Raw genomic sequence first — 19104 nt, 5'->3', positions numbered from 1 at the left:
AAAAAACCTGCTTACATTAAAGTCAATAGAACTGGGAGTTACAGGTCATTAATAGAAGCTCTGCTTGCTATAGGCAACGAATGGCATTTCAGCTTGTGTTAGTTAATGATTTAAGTAGAGACAGACACACAGACACACACACAGAGACACACAGAGACAGACAGAGACAAACACCCAGAGAGAGGCAGACAGAGACAGACAGACACACACACACACACACACACACACACACACAGAAACACACAGAGACAGAGAGACAGACACACAGACACAAAGTCAGACACAGACACACACAAAGACAGACACAAAAAAGCATACACAAAGACAGAAACACACACAGAGACAGACACACATACAGAGACACAGAGACATACAAAGACAGACACAGGAAGAGAGAAGCAAACAGAGTGAGAGGGATAGAGACAGTCAGAAAGGGAGAGTGGGAGAGAGACAGAGAGACACTTAGTCACTATCTGGGTCAACGCCAGGTACTATAGCTAGTATTAAATATAGTACAAGATAAAAAAAAGGTCCGGTGTTGGGGTTCAAGTCTGCAATCACTCTGTGACTGCAGACTGATTCCTCACAGTGTGCGCTGTCAGGATTCTCCGGCACCAGGAATGGGTGGTCATGTGTGCGCATGTATGTGATTCACACATTTCCAGCCACATTCTGATTAAAGGGGTTGTCCACTACTTGAGCAACACTATCTAATTCCACTTCTTTCTCCCAGTTTAAAAAAAAAAAAAAAAAAAAAAGACTATGTAGTCCCTCCCATTCTGGCGCCATTCCAGCTCTGTCAGTAATCGCCATTTGGGGCTCACGTGACATTGTGACGTCATGGGAGCCCCACATCCAATCACCACTGGTTTCTGTCTGCCCGCCTTCGGACCAAATGAGTTAATCAACAGGAAGTGATGGCGCGGATGCAACTTACTTCCTGTTGATTGCTCAGCCGTCCGAAGGCGTGGCGATTACCGACAGTGCTGGAACTGCATCAGCACGGAAGGTGAGTACAGGGTCTTTTATTTTAACTGGGGGAAATAAGTGGAATCAGAAGGGGTTGTCCATTATTAGGGCAACATCTTTAAACATATCCAGCCTTGCTCAATTCACTTGCATTGAGCGAGGCCCAGCACATCTATTTGTCAAGTGCCTGCATGCAAATCACATACTTAGTTATTCGCCGCCAGTTCCTGGCACCGGAGAATCCTGACAAAGCCTGCTGTGATGATTTCACATGTCTGTAGTCACATAAAGTGACTGCAGATTTGTACCTCAATGCTCAACAACCCCTTTACCATTTCTAGCCATCCTGCTACTTCCATAATTTTCCAACTTTGTTCTTGTTGCAATTTCAATGTTGAGTTTATAGTATATTTATATGAGTATCTTGCACACTAATTTACTATTATTCCAAGATCTATTCATCAAAATTAACTTTAAAATTAACTGTTACTGGGAAAACCCCCGTTAAGTCCTCCAGCAATTCTGTCTTCTATTTAATGTAGTTTCTTACTAGTCTTTTTTTCAATCAAACTATCAAGTGTAACTAAAACAAAGGGGCAGGGTAATATTTAAATTTTCGGATTTTTGTTAGGACAGTTATCCTTCAAAGCCGAAAGTCAGATTTGTGTGCAGAAAAACAGCAGTGTAATTCAGTACCAGCTATGTTAGGCTAGGTTCACATTTCCGTTAAATTGTGTCAGTCACAATCCGCTGCTCTGGTAAACAACGGAATCAGTTTGGCGGATTCCGTTGTTCCCATAGCCTTGTATGAATGGCGGATTGTGACTGATGATGCTGCGTTGCATCCTCCGCCTGTGGAACGACTGACCGGGGGGCGGAAGGAACGCAGCTTGTAACGTTTTTTGAGCAGCGCAATACGTAGGATTTCGCTGCGCATGGTCTCTATGGCTCCCTGCACACGTAACCAGGATACACATCGGGTTACCAAGCAATGCGCTTTGCCTAGTTACCCAATTTTTACCCTGGTTACGTGTGCAAGGAGCCAGCGCTAAGCGGTGTACACTGGTAACCAAAGTAAATATCGGGTAACCAAGCAAAGTGCTTTGCTTGGTTACCCGATATTTACCCTGGCTACGAGTGCAGGGAGCCCGACACTTCCCTGCTTGTCTTCGCCACCTCCCGCACTCCGCATGTACGTACACACACACACACACACACCTACCTGTCCCCAGCAATGCAGGCTGCGGCACTGACGTCCTCAGCACCACAGCCCCGCTCAGCTCCACCCACCTCGCACTCTGCCCCCCCGCACACAACGGAGTCCGACAATGAATTCTGTTCTTTGTCATCCGTTGTACAACGCATCAGTCACATGCGTCAAGCAATGCATGTGACTGATGCAAAACAACAGAAATGTGAACCTAGCCTTAATGATATTTTAAAAATCTCATCTACACGTTGGGGAAAGTTTCTGCTATTATATTATTATCCTGCTCCTGTGGATTTTAAAATCTGCAGTATGTCAATTCTTTGTGCCAAATTCACGGTGGTTTTCATTCTTGCCTTGCATAGGGTGAAATTCTCAACAAAACCACTTGCAACGAATGGATTTTCATGAGTAAATGCTGCAGATACGCTATGGGTAAGCAGCAGAAAGTCTGTGTTAAATCCAAAAAGTGTGCAACCAGCTTAAAGGGAATCTGTCACCAGGTTTTTGCCACCTAATCTGAGAGCATAACGTAGGGGCAGAGATCCTGATTCCAGTGATGTGTCACTTACTGGGCTGCTTAGTGTAGTTTTGATAAAATCACTGTTAATAAGCAGTAGATTATCATTACAGGACTATTTGGTGTGCTGCAGGTAGTCCAGCATATTCTGTATAACTGCTATATCTGCAGCAGAGATTTTGAGAAAACATGTAAGTCAGGGTACATGTGAAGTGTCAGGTATGTGGCAGGTGTCTCCTATAGAGGTTAATATAATAGCTATGTTAGAGCAAACCAATATAGACTATCATATACACCATTCAATATGGCAGCGAGGAACAGATGGAATCTATAGGGTTCTCATTCTGTTCTCACATTAGTAGTGATTATGTAACTAGTGTAGCAGTGTTAATGTTTCAAAAGACCAAACATGGAAATAAAAGTTGTTGTTTTTTTTCACGTTTCATTTTTATTTTCTTTTATTGAAATAATGATGATGTATTTTTGTTTAGATATGGAGTATAACGTCCGCCTCTCCTAACATCTGCAGCCGCCATGTGCTCACAGCTGTTTATACGTAAGCAGAACAGTCCTTGGTTGGCTTCCACTAATCATCCTTGTCTGACTACTGAAAGTATCTACAGAAATCCTTGTATAAATAATATTGTAAAGCTGCAGGCAGTGAAGAGAGTTCAGTAATTCCTCGAAGCTTTGCTGAAACTGAATTATAATGACATTTGAAGAATCTTTCTACATTTTTCTCTTAACGACGACCTGTAACAAGGTCAAATGTGGACAGTTTTTGCTCTTATATTATTCCCGCTGCTCCTGAGGTTTTTTTTTTATTATACAGTTTCAGAGATATGGGTATTTACTGTATTTTTTGTTTTATAAGATGCACCAGATTATAAAATGCACCAGATTATAAGACGCACCTCAAATTTAGAGGGGAATAAAAGGTAAAAAATGGGGTCCGTCTTATAATCCGGTTGTGTCTTACCGGTGGGGAGGTGGAAGCGGTGGTGGAGCGGGGTCCCATCAGGCAGGGGTGGTGGTGGAATAGGGCGATGGTGCGGCAGGTGTCACGGATACTTGCTGCAGGCGCTGTGAGGCAGGGAACATCCAGAAATTGTCGGCAGTGCAAGCTTCAAAAAAATGGCGCCTGCAGTAAGCGCATGCACAGATTGAGCTATCAGCTCAATGACAAGCCAAGATCTCATCTGCACATGCGCCACCTCCAGGCGCCATTTTCCTTAAAGGAGTGGTTCACCCATATTTATGATTGGCCACAAGGACATTATGTTGAGAAACACGGTTTCTCTCAAATACCTTGTATTGCCAATAGTGCCTATAAGCGGCGCTATTACAGTCTGCTCTTCCCCATTGCCTGAACCCCGGGCTCTGTGACCTTGGAGATCCGGTGATGTCACGTCAACTTCTTGCTCACCTGACATCACTGCGGCCGGCCCCAGTCTCCGTGAGTCACTGGGCTGTGGGTGGAGTTTCCCTGCTCATCACAGCCCAGCGTCCCTCCTGCTTGCCAGCTCTGCAGCAAAGGAGGAGTGAGCAGGGAGGTGCTGCGCTGTAACAAGCGGGGAAACTCCGCCCACAGCCCAGTGAGTCACAGAGACTGGGGCCGGCCATGGTGATGTCAAGTGAGGAGGAAGTTGATGTGACATCCTCAAGGTCATGGAGCCCGGGGGTCAGGCGATGGGGAAGAGCAGACTGCAATAGCGCCACTCACAGGCACTATTGGGAACACAAGGTATTTGAGAGAAATATCGTTGCGGCCAATAATGAATATGGGTGAACCACCCCCTTTAAGTCCGCTATTATGAGATCAATGAACTGGAGGCAGCGCATGTGCAGATGAGCCAAGACCTCCATCTACGCACATGCCGACTCCGGATGCCATTATTTGAAGCCTGCACTGCCGACACGTTCAGTATAGACCCTGCCTCACCGCCTGCAGCGAGCACCAGCGCAGTGCACGCAGCATTGCTCCTGCCTCTTGTAACCATTGTCAACCACCTCCTGATAAGCTACATTTGGATTATGTGACGCACGCCTCATTTTCCTCCAAAATTTTTGTGTGTTATAATCCGAACATTACAGTATACTTGTGGAACTTTTTATGGCCTTTACAAGGTGTTGTTGTTCACAAGATTCTCTGGGGCGAGTCTTTAGATCAATCTGCATAATTACTCAGTCACAGCTCCTTGGCGGAGACAGTAAAAATTAGCACTAAATTAAAAATAAAATGCCCATATCTCTGGTTGGATTTAACAAAATACTAAGGAACAACACTAAGGGTATGTGCGCACGTTGCGTACTAGCCCAGCACCGTAAAAGGTGCGCTTCAGAGCGCAGCTGAAAAGCTCCGTTCTGAAGCGCATAGTGCCGGCGAGAACGTGCGCTCTGCCTGCAGCTCCTGCCATAGACAGAGCAGGAGCTGCCGGCAAAGCGCACGGAAGAAGTGACATGTCACTTCTTTTTGCGCAGCGCTTCGGCAGTAGCCGAAGCGCTGCGCTCTGAGACGCCACGTGCGCACGGCCCCTGCACAATCTCCATAGACTGTGCAGGGGACGCAGGACGCATGCAGTTACGCTGCGCTGCAAAGCGCAGCGTAACTGCATGAATTTACGCAACGTGCGCACATAGCCTAAGGCTGTGTGCACACGTTGCGGTTTTTACCGCGGAAACGCTGCGTTTAGAACCGCAGCGTTTCAGTGGCAAATTGCATGCGTTCAGCTTTCCCAGCAAAGTGTATGAGAAAGCCGAAATTTGGATGCCAAAAATCGGTGCGGAAAGAAAAGCAGCATGTCACTTCTTTTGTGCGGTGTGGCTGCGTTCTCTCCCCCATTAAATCAATAATGTGGGTCAGAACGCAGCTACACCGCAGTGAGCTGCTTTTTTGTTGCGGTCCGCGGGCTTTGTCGGCATGCCAGAACGCAGGCATTTACCTGGAAGTGAGGTCAAGAGGTTTCCTGTTGACCTCACTTCCTGGCAAAGTCCTGGAAAGCCCCCGGTGTCGCCAAAGTGCCCGCCCCGACCCCCCTCCCGAAAATCCAACTTGGCCGCGCGCACAGTAGCGCACCGGCCGCCCTGCTCCTATGATTTCTGTCGCATGTGCCTTGAGACATGCGACAGAAAAATGCCCCCCAGGCCCTGCCAGGTCACCCCCTATTCCCCCGGTATTCCCCCTTACCTGTCCGGTCGCAGCGCTGATCCCCCGCAGCCCCCTCCTCCTTCACAGCAGACGCCGGCCGGTCACATGTGCAGAGCAGCTGACAGCCAGCACTGTGTTCAGAGAGCTTTGCTGGCTGCTGCTCGCACTCTGCAGCTGTGACCCGGGGAGAGTGGGTGCAGATTTTTGGCACCCACTCTCCTCAAATGGAGGGTCTGCCCGCCTAGAAAATGGGGGATACGTTCCCTGAACGTGCCCCCATATTCTAGAAGGTCCAGAGGCGACGTGGGACGTCCAAATGGATTTCTGCGGACCCATTTTTTTCAAATTTTTTGATTAAATTGGAGAACAAGGGAATGATTTGGGGAGTGTTTTTTCTAATAAAAATGTTTTTGTCTTTTTTTGCTTTTGTTTACTGTCAATTAGTTATGTCTGGTATCTGATAGACGCCATGACATCACTAATTGCTGGGCTTGATGCCAGGTGACATTACACATCTGGTATCAACCCCATTTATTACCCCGTTTGCCAACGCACCAGGGCGCGGGATGAGTTGGGGCGAAGCGCCAGGATTGGCGCATCTAATGGATGCGCCACTTCTGGGGCGGCTGCGGCCTGCTATTTTTAGGCTGGGAAGAGTCAAATAACCATGGCTCTTCCCACCCTGAGAATACCAGACCCCAGCTGTCAGCTTCACCTTGGCTGGTGATCTAATTTGGGGGGACCCCACGTTATTTTATTTTTAATTCTTTATTTATAAATAAAAAAAAAAAGCCTGGGGAGCCCTCCAAATTGATCACCAGCCAAGATGAAGCTGCCAGCTGTGGTTTGCAGGCTACAGCTGTCTGCTTTACCCTGACTGGCTATCAAAAATAGGGGGGACCCCACGCCATTTTTTTCATTGTTTTTTTTTTTTGGATAAATACTAAGCTAGGCACCCTTTAGTGCCACATGAAAGGTACTAAAGGTGCCAGCTTAGAATATGCAGGCGGGGGTGGGACGTTATATATATTTGACATCCATTCATCCATTGACGCTTTTTAGGCTGTGTGCCCACAATCAGGGTTTGCAGCGTTATGGGCGCTGAGTGTTTTCCCTGCGTCCATAACGCTGCGTTGTGCAGCAGAAGCCCATTGGAAGGATTTTTGGAGATCCCATGCCCACTGTGCTTCTTTTCTCCGCAGCATAAACTGACCGGTGGTGTGGCTTCCCGAGCCTCAGCATGTCAGTTTATGCTGCGGAGACGAGAGTGCTCTCTGCAGGTAGAATAGAGCTCCACAGCAGCCTGAACCCAAATCGTGGGCATGGGCAGCTGCAGGAAGGCTGACACTGTGTACTAGACGCCGTGTCGCTGGATCATGGCCACATAGCCTTAGGCCTCTTTCACACGTCAGTGATTCTGGTACGTTTGTGCTTTTTTTTAAACGTACCAGAATCACTGACATACGCAGACCCATTATAATGAATGGGTCTGCTCACACGTCAGTGATTTTTCAGTGCACGTGTCTCCGTGCGGCGTACCCGCGTGTGCGTGATTGCCGCACGGAGACATGTCCATTTATTTCTGGCATCACTGATGTCCCACGGACCACGCAGTGGTGTGGTCCGTGAAACACGTGCCAGAAAAAAACGTGCTTTTAAAATAAAAATCATTTTAACTCACCCGGCGTCCAGCGATGTCCTCTGCAGCCCGTGCAGCTTGCTGCTTCAGAGCCAGTTCATTACTGTCGCGCATATTCATGATGCGCGACACAGCCGACCCGGAAGCAGCTGCTGCGGGGGTCAGCACCAGCCGGATGCTGCACCGCGGGAGCGATCAGCACCATGGAGAGCAGGAGCGGGCGCAGGTGAGATGATTACTGAGTGCAATCACGGGCCACGGAGAACGGAGCCCGGATTGCACTTAGACAACCCACGTGTGCCGTGATTCACGGCACACGGAGGGACATGTGCGTGTTTTACATGCCAGTGAAAAACGTCAGTGTTTTTCACTGACGTGTGAAACGGGCCTAAAAGTGAGAATATTGTTGCTACAGCAACATTTTGGGGGAAGTAGCTGTGGATTCAAAATGCTTAATATACTCCTGAATAAAATCCTTGAGGGGTGCAGATTCCAAAATGGGGTCACTTGTGGGGGTTTTCTGACGTACCCAAGGGGCCCTGCTAATGTGACATGGTGCGCGAAGTTTATTTCAACTTTTCCAAAATTCAAATGGTGCTCCTTCCATTCCAAGCCCTCCCATTTATCCAAACAGAATGTGGAGAAGGAAATGACATCACAGGTTTTTTTTTCCAAAGGTCTGTGTTCAACCAACTTTATTAACACTGACAAGTCTTAAAAAAACGCACCTAAAAAAACGCATGAAAACCGCATGAAAACCGCATGAAAAACGCATGCATTTTTCTCAAAAAGCATTGTTTACAATTCTCCCCTCTGCCAGAGGGTGAGTTTTTTTCCGCGCTGAAAAAAAAGCAACATGTGCACATAGCCTAATCAAAATAAAAGCAAGAAATGGCCACATTTGATCTGGTGACAGATACTTTTTGAGATTTGCTTTTCCAAACTAGCAGTATCTGAAAATCAGTGCTCAGATTTTGTTGTCCTGCTGTGTCAATATCACTCTTTGGAATCAGTTCAAACAGGCAGGTGTCAGAATATCTCATTACATATCTTAGGCGGCATGCAGGGATGACAAATTGACCTTTTATTTTTTCTGGACTGTTTATCAAAAAATTCACAGCTAGACAATGTCTTTTACAGACATTGGATAACCATAATAAATCTGTGATGCTAGTCACTACTTATGTGTAGTACAAACGGTAGAGTAGTCAGTAAAGCTGGGGGACACGTATGGAGACAGGGAGTACACAGAGGCGTAGTCAGGTCATGATCCGAGGGTCAGAATTCCAGGAAGGCAGGAAAAGGAGAAAACTGAGATGTGGTCAGGCAACAGTCCGAGGTCAAAAGCCAAGAGGTCACAAAAGGAACAGGGAGCGAGTAAAGAGGAGTCAAGCAACAGTTCGGAGTCAGGAAATAAAGATCAGAGCACAGGCAGGAACACAGGCCAACAGCACAACAGAACCAGAAAGTACGACTGGCAAGGTTATGGGAGAGCATGCTCATTAAAGAAGCAGAGCAATTACCAGGAAGATGGAACACCTGAGCAATCAGCACCTCCCAGAACCAGTATGGAAGCCTACACTTTCAATCAACCTGTCAGCTCAGTAGCCCAGGAAAACACAGCAGTGCATCTCCTTGTGTGCAAGATTCTCTGCACAGAGGAATCGTGATAAAATCATTGATTATAAGTGATCCATGTCTACAACTTATTCTGATATGAACAGCAGCTTTCACTGTAAAATTATGATAATTACAGTGAAAATACTCTATATAAGGTTCTTCATTCAAATTATTTTGACGGACAGGGCAAAAAGTGCCCTACTTCTACGGATTGTCCTGGAATTTTTGGACCATAATCGTAGCTAAGCATTTGTGCCTCGAAGAAACACTCAGAAGTATACAGTGTTATATGTAATGTAGGTGGCGGTGCATGACAAAGAAATATTCTGGTGCTTTTTTAATCCAGAGTTATTACTTTCATCTGACAAGGGTAAGCCTTGCCTAGAGACTATTACCCCCTCTGGGAGGGAACCTCTACTAGTAAATATGTTCTCAATACAAATATGGCAGACTATATCAGTTCTACATACTTAAAATATATATATATTTTTCATATACAGAATTTAGATTTTTGCTGAACTTAGGTTTTCCAGAATAAACTTTTACTTTAGCAAAGGTGTGGATAGGTATAAGCCGTACCAATCCCCTCCCCAGGTTCTCCACAACTGCTCCTTTCTTTGTTTACAGGCTGCCACAGTGACATCACGACTACAAATATCACCGCTGCAGTCAATCACTGAGTTCAGTGGCTCCACTTGCAAGCCGCTGAGCTCAAAGGGTGGCTGCAGCCCTGATGTGTGGCATAGTTGTGACCACTGCAGACTGTAAATAAAGACCGGAGCACCAGCAGAGTTTATTTCATACATATACATGCCTTGGCTCCGATAAAAGTTTCTTTTCTAACCCTTTTAGCATGTTTATTAAATCAGGGTCTATTACTAATTATTTTAATATACAGGGTGGTCGAAAAGTAGCTGGACAGTATGTGTAATAGGGTTATCAAACATGGTGTAAAGTGAAACTGACTCAGTTGCCCTTAGCAACCAATCAGATTCCACTTTTCATTCTTCACAGACTCTTTGGAAAATGAAAGGTGGAATCCGATTGGTTGCTAAGGGCAGCTGAGTCAGTTTGATAACCCTATTACACATACTGTCCACCTACTTTTGGACCACCCTGTGTAAGTAAAGCAAATGACTAGCACTCCAAATTCTTCAGGATTTATTCCATATAATCACGGTACAAGCGCAAAATTATGCGTTTCGGCTAACATAAGCCTTTTTCAAACATGTTTGAAAAAGGCTTATGTTAGCCGAAAAGCGTAATTTTGCGCTTGAAACGCGATTATATGGAATAAATCGTTATAATTTGAAGAATTTGGAGTGCCAGTCCTTTGCTTTTTTTTGTACACTGGGGATGCCTTCCCTGGACTTGTGCACCGGAACGTGAGTGCCGCCTGGAAACATTTCCTTGTATTTTAATATTTATATATTTTATTATTCATTAAAGGGAGCTTGTCACCAGATTTGGTCACTATAAGCTGCGGCCACCACCAGTGGGCTCTTATATTCAGCATGTTAGAATGCTATATATAAGAGCCCAGGCTGCTGTGTAGAACATAAAAATGACTTTATAATACTTACCTAAATGGTGAGTTTGGTGCAGACTGGTCAGATGGGTGGCTCCATTCTCCGGCTGCGGCGCCTCCTCTTTCGGCCATCTTTGTCCTCCTTCTTCTGAAGCCTGGGTGCATGACGTGTCCTACGTCATGTACACGTGCTGGCATTGAGGTCCTGCGCAGGCGCACTATAATACTTTGATCTGCCCTGCTCAGGGTAGATCAAAGTGCTCCTGCGCAGGAATACAATTGTGCATGACATAGTCACCAAATCTGGTGACAGGTTCCCTTTAAGTTGATCACATTTTGCAATAAATAAGTTACCCCTAACTCACATGCAAAATAAGAATGCAAATCGCATACTGAACATACCTTGTTGGAATCCTGGATCATTCTCACATTATCTGTGCCAAATTTTTCACCATACAGATTTAGTAACCGTAAGGATATCTCAGAAAGCCCTGTTAGCTTTGGTTCTTTATAAATGTATTCCTTGCCATCTTCTTCTTCAAAGAAACCCTGAAGAAATACATAAGTAATGAGAACAAAGGTTCTTTTTCACACAACGTATACATATTTTCACTGTTTTTGTTAATCTTCTGGCTTAATCCCGCCACATATTAGATGGTTCGGCTGGTAGAGATCTCGACCGTCTCTCCCTTACACAGGAGCAATGACATGCCTGGTTGTGGCTTCTCTCCAGGAGGAGAAGAAAAGGATTGGCAACCAGAAATCAGAGACGCTAGATCCTTAACTCCTTTGACAATCAATTGTCCAAGGTCCTCAAGACACTTGACTGTCGGCCGAAACCCCTCAATAGTTTTGGCCAACATTAGTCTAATATGTATGGGGGGGGCTTAGAAATATTGATACCATGGAATGTCAGGGAAGATACCGGGTATACAGGTTTGTGTGTATAGTATTTTCAATGGGTGTGGAATAGAGTAGGGGAGACAGTCATGAGCTTTAAGAAGCTGGATAATCTCTTTTAACCCCTTACTGACATATAACATACTTTTTTTTTTTTACTATTTTGCAGCACTTGGAAATAAAATAAATGGTGTCATTCCATAGTACAGCTCATCCAGCAAAAAAACAAACAAACATTGATTGAACAATAAAAATAAGAAAATTACAGCTCTTGGAAGAAGGGGAGGAAAACGCAAAAGTGCAAAAATTGGAAAAGGCTTAACTAGTCTTAACTTCTAATAAGATGATTTTGCACAACCTGTCACAGTTCATAAAGCAAAACTGAAAAGTCAGCTACAGAAAATGTCTACCTATCGTGTGGAAATCTGTGACTAATATGAAAAAAAGTATGATACATATGTTTGAAATATTTGTTCACCTTTTGATGATACATTGAATTTAAAGGGGTTGTCCACTAATTTTACATTGATAGCCTATCCTTAGGATAGGTGATTAATGTCTGATTGGCCAGGGTACGATACCCGGCACCCCCACTGATCAGCTGTTCTCGCTCCCAGCAGCCTGAAATGCTCAGTTCCGGTGCTGCTCCATCTTCTGATAGAGGTTGTGGCCGGGTACTGCACATCCACTGCCTATTGATTAGAATGGGAGGCTGATGTGCAGTACCCAGCCGTGGTCACTATCAGAAGCTGGAGCATATCCGGAACTGAGCATTTCCTGCTGCCCCTGCCGGGACCGAGAACCGCTGATTGGCGGGGGTGTGGAATGTCGGACCCCAGCCAATCAGACATTGATGACCTATCCTAAGGATAGGCCATCAATGTAAAAGTAGTGGACAACCCCTTTAAAGAGGAAATATCTACGATTACTTATAGAAGGTAATTATTATCCTACAAAGAGTAGTTTGTATTGTGTGTAATCTATAGGAAAGTGTTCTGATCCCCTACAGAGAAAAATCAATTAAGACATATGGAAAAGCAAGTCTGCACGGTCATACAGACGTGATCCATTACTGTCACAGACAGGATGGGAAATAATCTGGGCTAATATAAAAAGAAGCAGCTATGATGTAAATGTAGTGCGTATGGTTCAGAGTAAACAGGAGCAGCTGGGGTACCAGATGTGCGAAAACTAATTCAAAGAAGGAGCAGGACATGTGTAAGCACAAGAAAGTATACAGTGATACAGAGAAATATACAACACTGCCTATGATAAAATACTAGATACAAATTGCATTTGTAATCACAACTATAAAGCAGCTGCTCTGCTGAGATAGTAAGAAGTTACTTTTGTAACATTAACAACTAGCTCCAAATGGGCGACCGCCAACCCTGTGAATGCAAAATAATTCCTTGATTATAACATCAAGATGCAATGTTTGTACATCCAACAACTAGACACATTAAAGACTTTTGCACATCAGTATTTGTGTCCATATTTCACACTGAAGGATAAATTATCCCAATGCAAATGTATTTTCTACTTAAGTTTCCTTTTTTAGTAAGATGTCCTTCAGCTTGGACCCATAGGAATTCCCCTATTACAGCATGTATTTTCAACAACCATCATGTACAGCAGGTGAAATAACTATTGTCACCAACTTTCTAAGTAAATATATTTCTAAAAGTGTTACTGACATAAATTTCTATCCAGATGTCGGTAACAACCTATCCAATCCAGACAAACAAAAATGAAATCATAGATGTCCATAAATTAAGTTAGGTGTAATAATGAGAAATTACACAGGGAAAAAGTATTGAACACACTTACTGAAATGTATTTAATACTTTGTACAAAAGCTTTTGTTGGTGATGACCACTTCAATATGCCTCCTGTATGGAGAAACTAGTCACATGCATTGCTGTGATGTTGGCCCCTTACATTCAAAAAAATCTTCAAATCCTGCAGATCCCATGGGCTCCTTCTATGAACTCTGAGCTTTCCTTCCATATATTTTCTATTGGATTTAGGTCAGGTGATTATCTGGGCCATGGCAGTAGCTTTATTTTGTTTTTCTGACACCACTTGAAAGTTTCCTTGGATGTGTTTTTGGATCTTTGTTTTGCTTAAATTTCAACCCTCATTTAATTTTCATCATCCTGGTAGATGGCACATTTTTATCAAGAAAACAAGGGGGAAGGCAATTGCGCAGAAGTAGCACAAGTAACTCAAAGTAATAAATGGGTATAACCTTTATCAAGAATATCTCGGTACATTTGTCCATTCATACTTCCTTCAATTATGAAGTTTGTCAGTGCCGTATACTGCAAAACAGCCCCACACCAAGATGTTCCCACCTCCAAACTTCATTGTTGGTACGGTGTTTCTGATGAGCTGTGCCTTTTGGCCTCCAAGCATGGTGTGTATTATGGGAATTAATGAGTTAAATTTTGGTCTCCTCTGACCAGACTAAATTCTCCCAGTATTCCACATACTTGTCTAAATGTTGTTCACACACTGCATCTTTTCTTAACCACAAAGATGCAGCATTTTTTGGCCCCCCAAAAAAACTCACCCGCGGCAAAAACGCATGCGTTTTTACTCGTTTTTTTTACATGCTTTTACCGCATTTTGCCCAATGCGATTTTAAGTCAAATCTATTGATTGTAAGGGCTCAAAAACACTACAAAAAATGCAAAAAGAATTGACATGCTGCATTTTGGCTGCATCTTCAAAAACACAGCCAAAAAAAGATGCACTATGTAGACAGCAAAATAGAAATGTCATAGACTTTGCTGCGAGAAAGAAAGGCATGCATTTAGGTGCATCTTTGTGATGTCAAAAATGTACCAAAAACGCAGTAAAAGATGCAGTGTGTGAACTTAGCCTAAATGTGCTTGAACATGCATTTTTTTTTAGAGCCTTGCATGGTGAGTGTGCATACAGAACATGGAGGGTGAGTGCATTACTTATGGTTTTCTTTTAATCAATTGTACCTGCTGATTATAGGTCTTCTGTAGCTCTCCACAGGTGGTTCTGATAATTCTTTTTACTCATCTATTGGAAATCTTGTGGGGAACATCTTATCATGGCCGGTTTATGATGAAGTTTTTTCCACTTCCGGACTATAGCCCCAACAATACTCACTGGAACCTTTAGTAGTTTAGAAATTCTTCTGTAACAATGCCATCAGTATGTTTTGTAACAATAAGGTTGTGAAGGTCTTGAGACAACTCACTGGTTTTACCCATCATGGGATGTTTCTTGTGTGGCACTTTGATAATGAGACACCTATTTATAGGTCATCAGTTGAACCACCTGATATTAGTCAGTAATTGGCAGGATTGCTTTCTAATGACTGATAAATTTCAGCAGGTGTCATGACTTTTCATGGCTTTTTGTACCTTTCTTCATGTGTTCAATACTTTTTCCCTATGTCATTTCTCATTATTACACGTAATATAATTTATGGCCATCATTGGTTAGATTTCCTTGCCTGTGTGGATTAGATGGGTAGTTACCTACATCTGGTGTGAAATTCACGTCAATAGCACCTTTAGAAATTTACTTAGAAAAATGGTGATGTGTTCAATACTTATTTCACCCACTGTAAAGTGCATATGACTACTATATAATATTATATTAATATGTAATGTTCTGTGTGATTCTTGCATGTTTTATTATAAATGGTATATGTAGTAGATTATGATAGTTTGGGTTTATACATTTGCTTACATAATCTAGTTGTGCAATGTTTACACTCTCTATTATTGAAATCTAGTTCAGATTTTAGTGGAAGTCGAAAACAGTTCAGAAAATAGCCGTATAACAACTGAAGCTAATGCGGAAGCCGCAAAGATAGCTCTAAAACTGCAGTGTCAAAGCATTTTCCAAGCTGTAGTGTGTATGTGATCGCCAAGAGAGACTGCTAAGACATTGCTGCAACTGCAACGTTCCAGGAGGTATGTTTTTTGTTTGTTTTATTTTATCGTGAGCACTTTACTAATTCAAAATTGGTTCTCTTTTATTTTAATATCTCCCCCAATGAAGTCCAGCCAAGGTAGATCTAACTGTTGCGTGTCAGAAGCAGAGACAGATGTGGGTAATGACTAGGGCTGGGCGGTGTTAGGGGTTAATAAAGTGGTGAAAGAGGGTGTTTTTTTGTATTGTATTCCAAATAAAGGATTTTTTTGGTGTTTGTTTACTTTTATTTACAGATTAATGATGCGGGTGTCAGATGCCTGCCATCATTAATCTAGGGCTTAGTGGCAGCTGTGCGCTGTTATTAACCTCTTTTTACCCCGACTGCCACTACATCAGGGCATTCGTCAAGAGATGGTAAAGCTCCGAGCTTGTCACATCTAATGAATGCAGCAATTCCGGGTGGCTTGGTCTCTCCAGCCTGAGAATATCAGCCCCCAGCTGTGGGGCTTTATCTTGACTGGGTATTAAAATTGAGGGGAACCGCATATCTTCTTTTTTAATTACTTATGTAAATAACAAAAAAGCCGCATCCGGTTCCCCTTCTTTTGATACGCAGCCAAGATAAGTGCAGTGCTGGGGCTGTATCTGTGGCCTATATCTGTGCTGGGTATCAGAATACCGGGGGGGGGGAAAGGACCCTGCACCAATTGTTTTATTTTTTTTTTTTTTTTCAAACCACGATAGTGACGGTAGATGCTAGAATGTATGGGCTCTTTCCAGGTATGATGTCATTTCAACACACCCCCTATCACATGATAGAGACATGTTCAAAATGCCGTCTGATGTTTCCAGCCAGAATAAACATTCTTTTTCTAACTCTACGTGGGCATGGAGCTGTTTATAATAGAAGCGGGGGTCAGACCCCCAAATGGGGGGGGCGCAAAGCCCCCCTTGCATGGTTATGGTGGACGAGAGGAAACATCACCACGCCCACTAACCAAGCCAATCACACCCACTAACCTGGAATGAGCCTGTACATTCTAGGCTTATGGTAGATGCTAGAGTGTATGGGCTCCTTTACGTTGCTTTCCCCGCCCAACGGCTGTCCTGGTGCCTGTGACTGGATGCAATAAGCTGACACTCAGGGTGGGGACATTTCTGACTGTGCGTCTGACTGTAATCAGCAGCCCAGGCAGTGAATGCGAGTCCTGGGATCAGCGTACAGCCATGCCGGAGCGTTGGTAAGTGCACTGCGCACGCTCCCATTCCTCTATCCCTTCCCTTCCTCTATCTATCCCTTCTTTCCTTGGCTGTTCCTGACAAATTGGTGAACAGCTGCGGGATATCTGAGTGACTCCCACGGCTGTTCGTGACATAATTTACCTGAATCTAGTGCTTATGTGTCTGCGATAGAAAAATAGGTTGTAAATCCCTCTGGAAGCAACGCTACAGATTATTTTGGTGCTATATAAACTACAGCAAAAGAATAGAAGACTAAATGTTCAACATTAGCCAAGGACAACACTAGGATAAGTAAAATTCCTACAAATCGGGCAGATTAGATCTAGAACTAATATCTACCATATACTGTTTTACTTAGACCTAACTTTAAAGCTGGGTTCACACATATCGACAGCGACAACGACATCGCTGTTACGTCACCATTTTCTGTGACGTAACAGCGACCTTGTAAGTTGCTGTTATCGCTGCTTAGCTGTCAAACACAGCGACGCAGCAGCGATCATAACGTCGCTACATGTGCAGAGAGCAGGGAGCCGCGCACACTGCTTAGCGCTGGCTCCTTGCTCTCCTAGCTACAGTACACATCGGGTTAATTAACCCGATGTGTACTGCAGCTACATGTCACAGTACAGAGAGCAGGGAGCCGCGCACACTGCTTAGCACTGGCTCCCTGCTCTCCTAGCTACAGTACACATAGGGTTAATTACCCGATGCGTACTGCAGCTACATGTGCACAGAGCAGGAGCCGGCACTAGCAGCAAGAGCGGCGGAGGCTGGTAACGAAGGTAAATATCGGGTAACCAGGGAAAGGCCTTCCCTTGGTTACCCGATGTTTACGCTGGTTACAGCTTTCCACAGCTGCCAGACGCCGGCTCCTGCTCCCTGCTCGCTTCATTTCGTCGCTCTCTCGCTGTCACACACAGCGATGTGTGCTTCACAGCGGGAGAGCAACGACGAAAAAATGAAGCAGGACATTCAGCAACGAGCAACGACCTCACAGCAGGGGCCAGCTCATTGCTGGATGTCACACACAGCGACAGCAACGTCGCTGCAACGTCACAGAAAATGGTGACGTAGCAGCGACGTTGTTGTCGTCGTCGCTGTGTGTGACACCACCTTAAATCACACACAATGCGTTTTCTTTTAACTATCATTCTTCTTATGGGAACACTTGGGTCATTTGCATTGGCCACTTTGTAATATTATATCGGGACATCAAAAGCAAACACGCTATCAAAGGTCTTTGTTGCAAAAGAGGAAGGAAACCTGATACGTAGAAGTAAGCAAAACAAAAAAGCCACTCATAATAAAGAAAGATTCAAAGTAAAGGGATTATACGCTTTAAAAGCAAATATACAGTTAGGTACAGAAATATTTGGATGGTGGGACAAGTTTTGGTATTTTAACTGTTTACGAAAACCTATTCAAGATACAATTTATATAATCAATATTGGCTTAAATTGCAGATTCTCAGCTATAATTTGAGAGTATTCACATCCTAATTGGAGTAAGGGTTTAGGAACTACAATATATTACTGCCTCTTTTTCAAGGGACCAAAAGTAATTGGACAATTATCTCAAAGACTCTTCAAAGAGCTGATTGGGCTATGCTCTCATTAATCCTTCATCGATGAAGCTGGTAAAAGGTCTGGAGCTGATTCCAGGTGTGGCATTTGCAAGCTGTTGCTGTGAACCCACAACAAGCGATCAAAGGAGATCTCAAAGAAAGCGAAACAGACCATCATTAGGCTGCAAAAAAGAAATTATCAGAGAGATAGCAGAAATATTAGATGTGGCCAAATCAACAGTTTGGTACATTCAGCAAAAAATAAATAAAGAAATAAAAGAGCACACCGGTGAGATTGGGAACTCAAAAAGGCCTGGACGAGCACAGTGGGGAATGATCGCAGAATCCTTTCCATGGTGAAGAAAAACCCCTTCACAGCATCCACCCAAGTGAAGAACATTCTCCAGGAAGTTAGTGTTTCACTATTTAAGTTTACCATAACTAGAAGACTTCATGAGATCAAATGCAGAGAGTTTACCACAAGGTGCAAACCATTAACCAGCCTTAAAAATGAAAAGACCAGATTAGACTTTGCCAAAAAAAAACCATGTAAGGAAGCCAGCCGTGATCTGGAAACGCATTGCATGGACAGATGAAACTAAGATCAACCTGTAGCAGAATGATGGGAAGAAGAAAGTATGGAGAAGGCTTGGAACGGCTCATGATCCAAAGCACAGTATATTCTCTGTAACAAATGATGGAGGCAGAGTGATGGTCGGGCATGCATTGCTTCCAATGACCCTGGTACTAGTGTTTATTGATGATGTGACTAAAGACAGAAGCAGCTGGATGAATTCTGAAGTGCACATGGCGATACTTTATGCTCAGATTCAACCAAAG

General features: G+C 43.8%; 1 protein-coding gene across 4 annotated transcripts in view; it reads right to left on the bottom strand.

Annotated features, from left to right (window-relative positions):
* The window catches only part of DOCK11 (dedicator of cytokinesis 11), a 449693-nt gene that overhangs the window by 25711 nt on the left and 404878 nt on the right, over window positions 1-19104 (bottom strand). For all 4 annotated transcript variants that reach the window (XM_075323721.1, XM_075323722.1, XM_075323724.1 and 1 more), the window contains one exon: window positions 11034-11180. In XM_075323721.1, the coding sequence (XP_075179836.1) occupies window positions 11034-11180 (147 nt within the window). The remainder of the gene's footprint in view (window positions 1-11033; window positions 11181-19104) is intronic.

This window comes from Anomaloglossus baeobatrachus, chromosome 9 (assembly GCF_048569485.1).
Source record: "Anomaloglossus baeobatrachus isolate aAnoBae1 chromosome 9, aAnoBae1.hap1, whole genome shotgun sequence".
Taxonomy (NCBI): domain Eukaryota; kingdom Metazoa; phylum Chordata; class Amphibia; order Anura; family Aromobatidae; genus Anomaloglossus; species Anomaloglossus baeobatrachus.
Note: the sequence above shows the minus strand (reverse complement) of the source record. Positions and strands in the feature narration are given on the sequence as shown.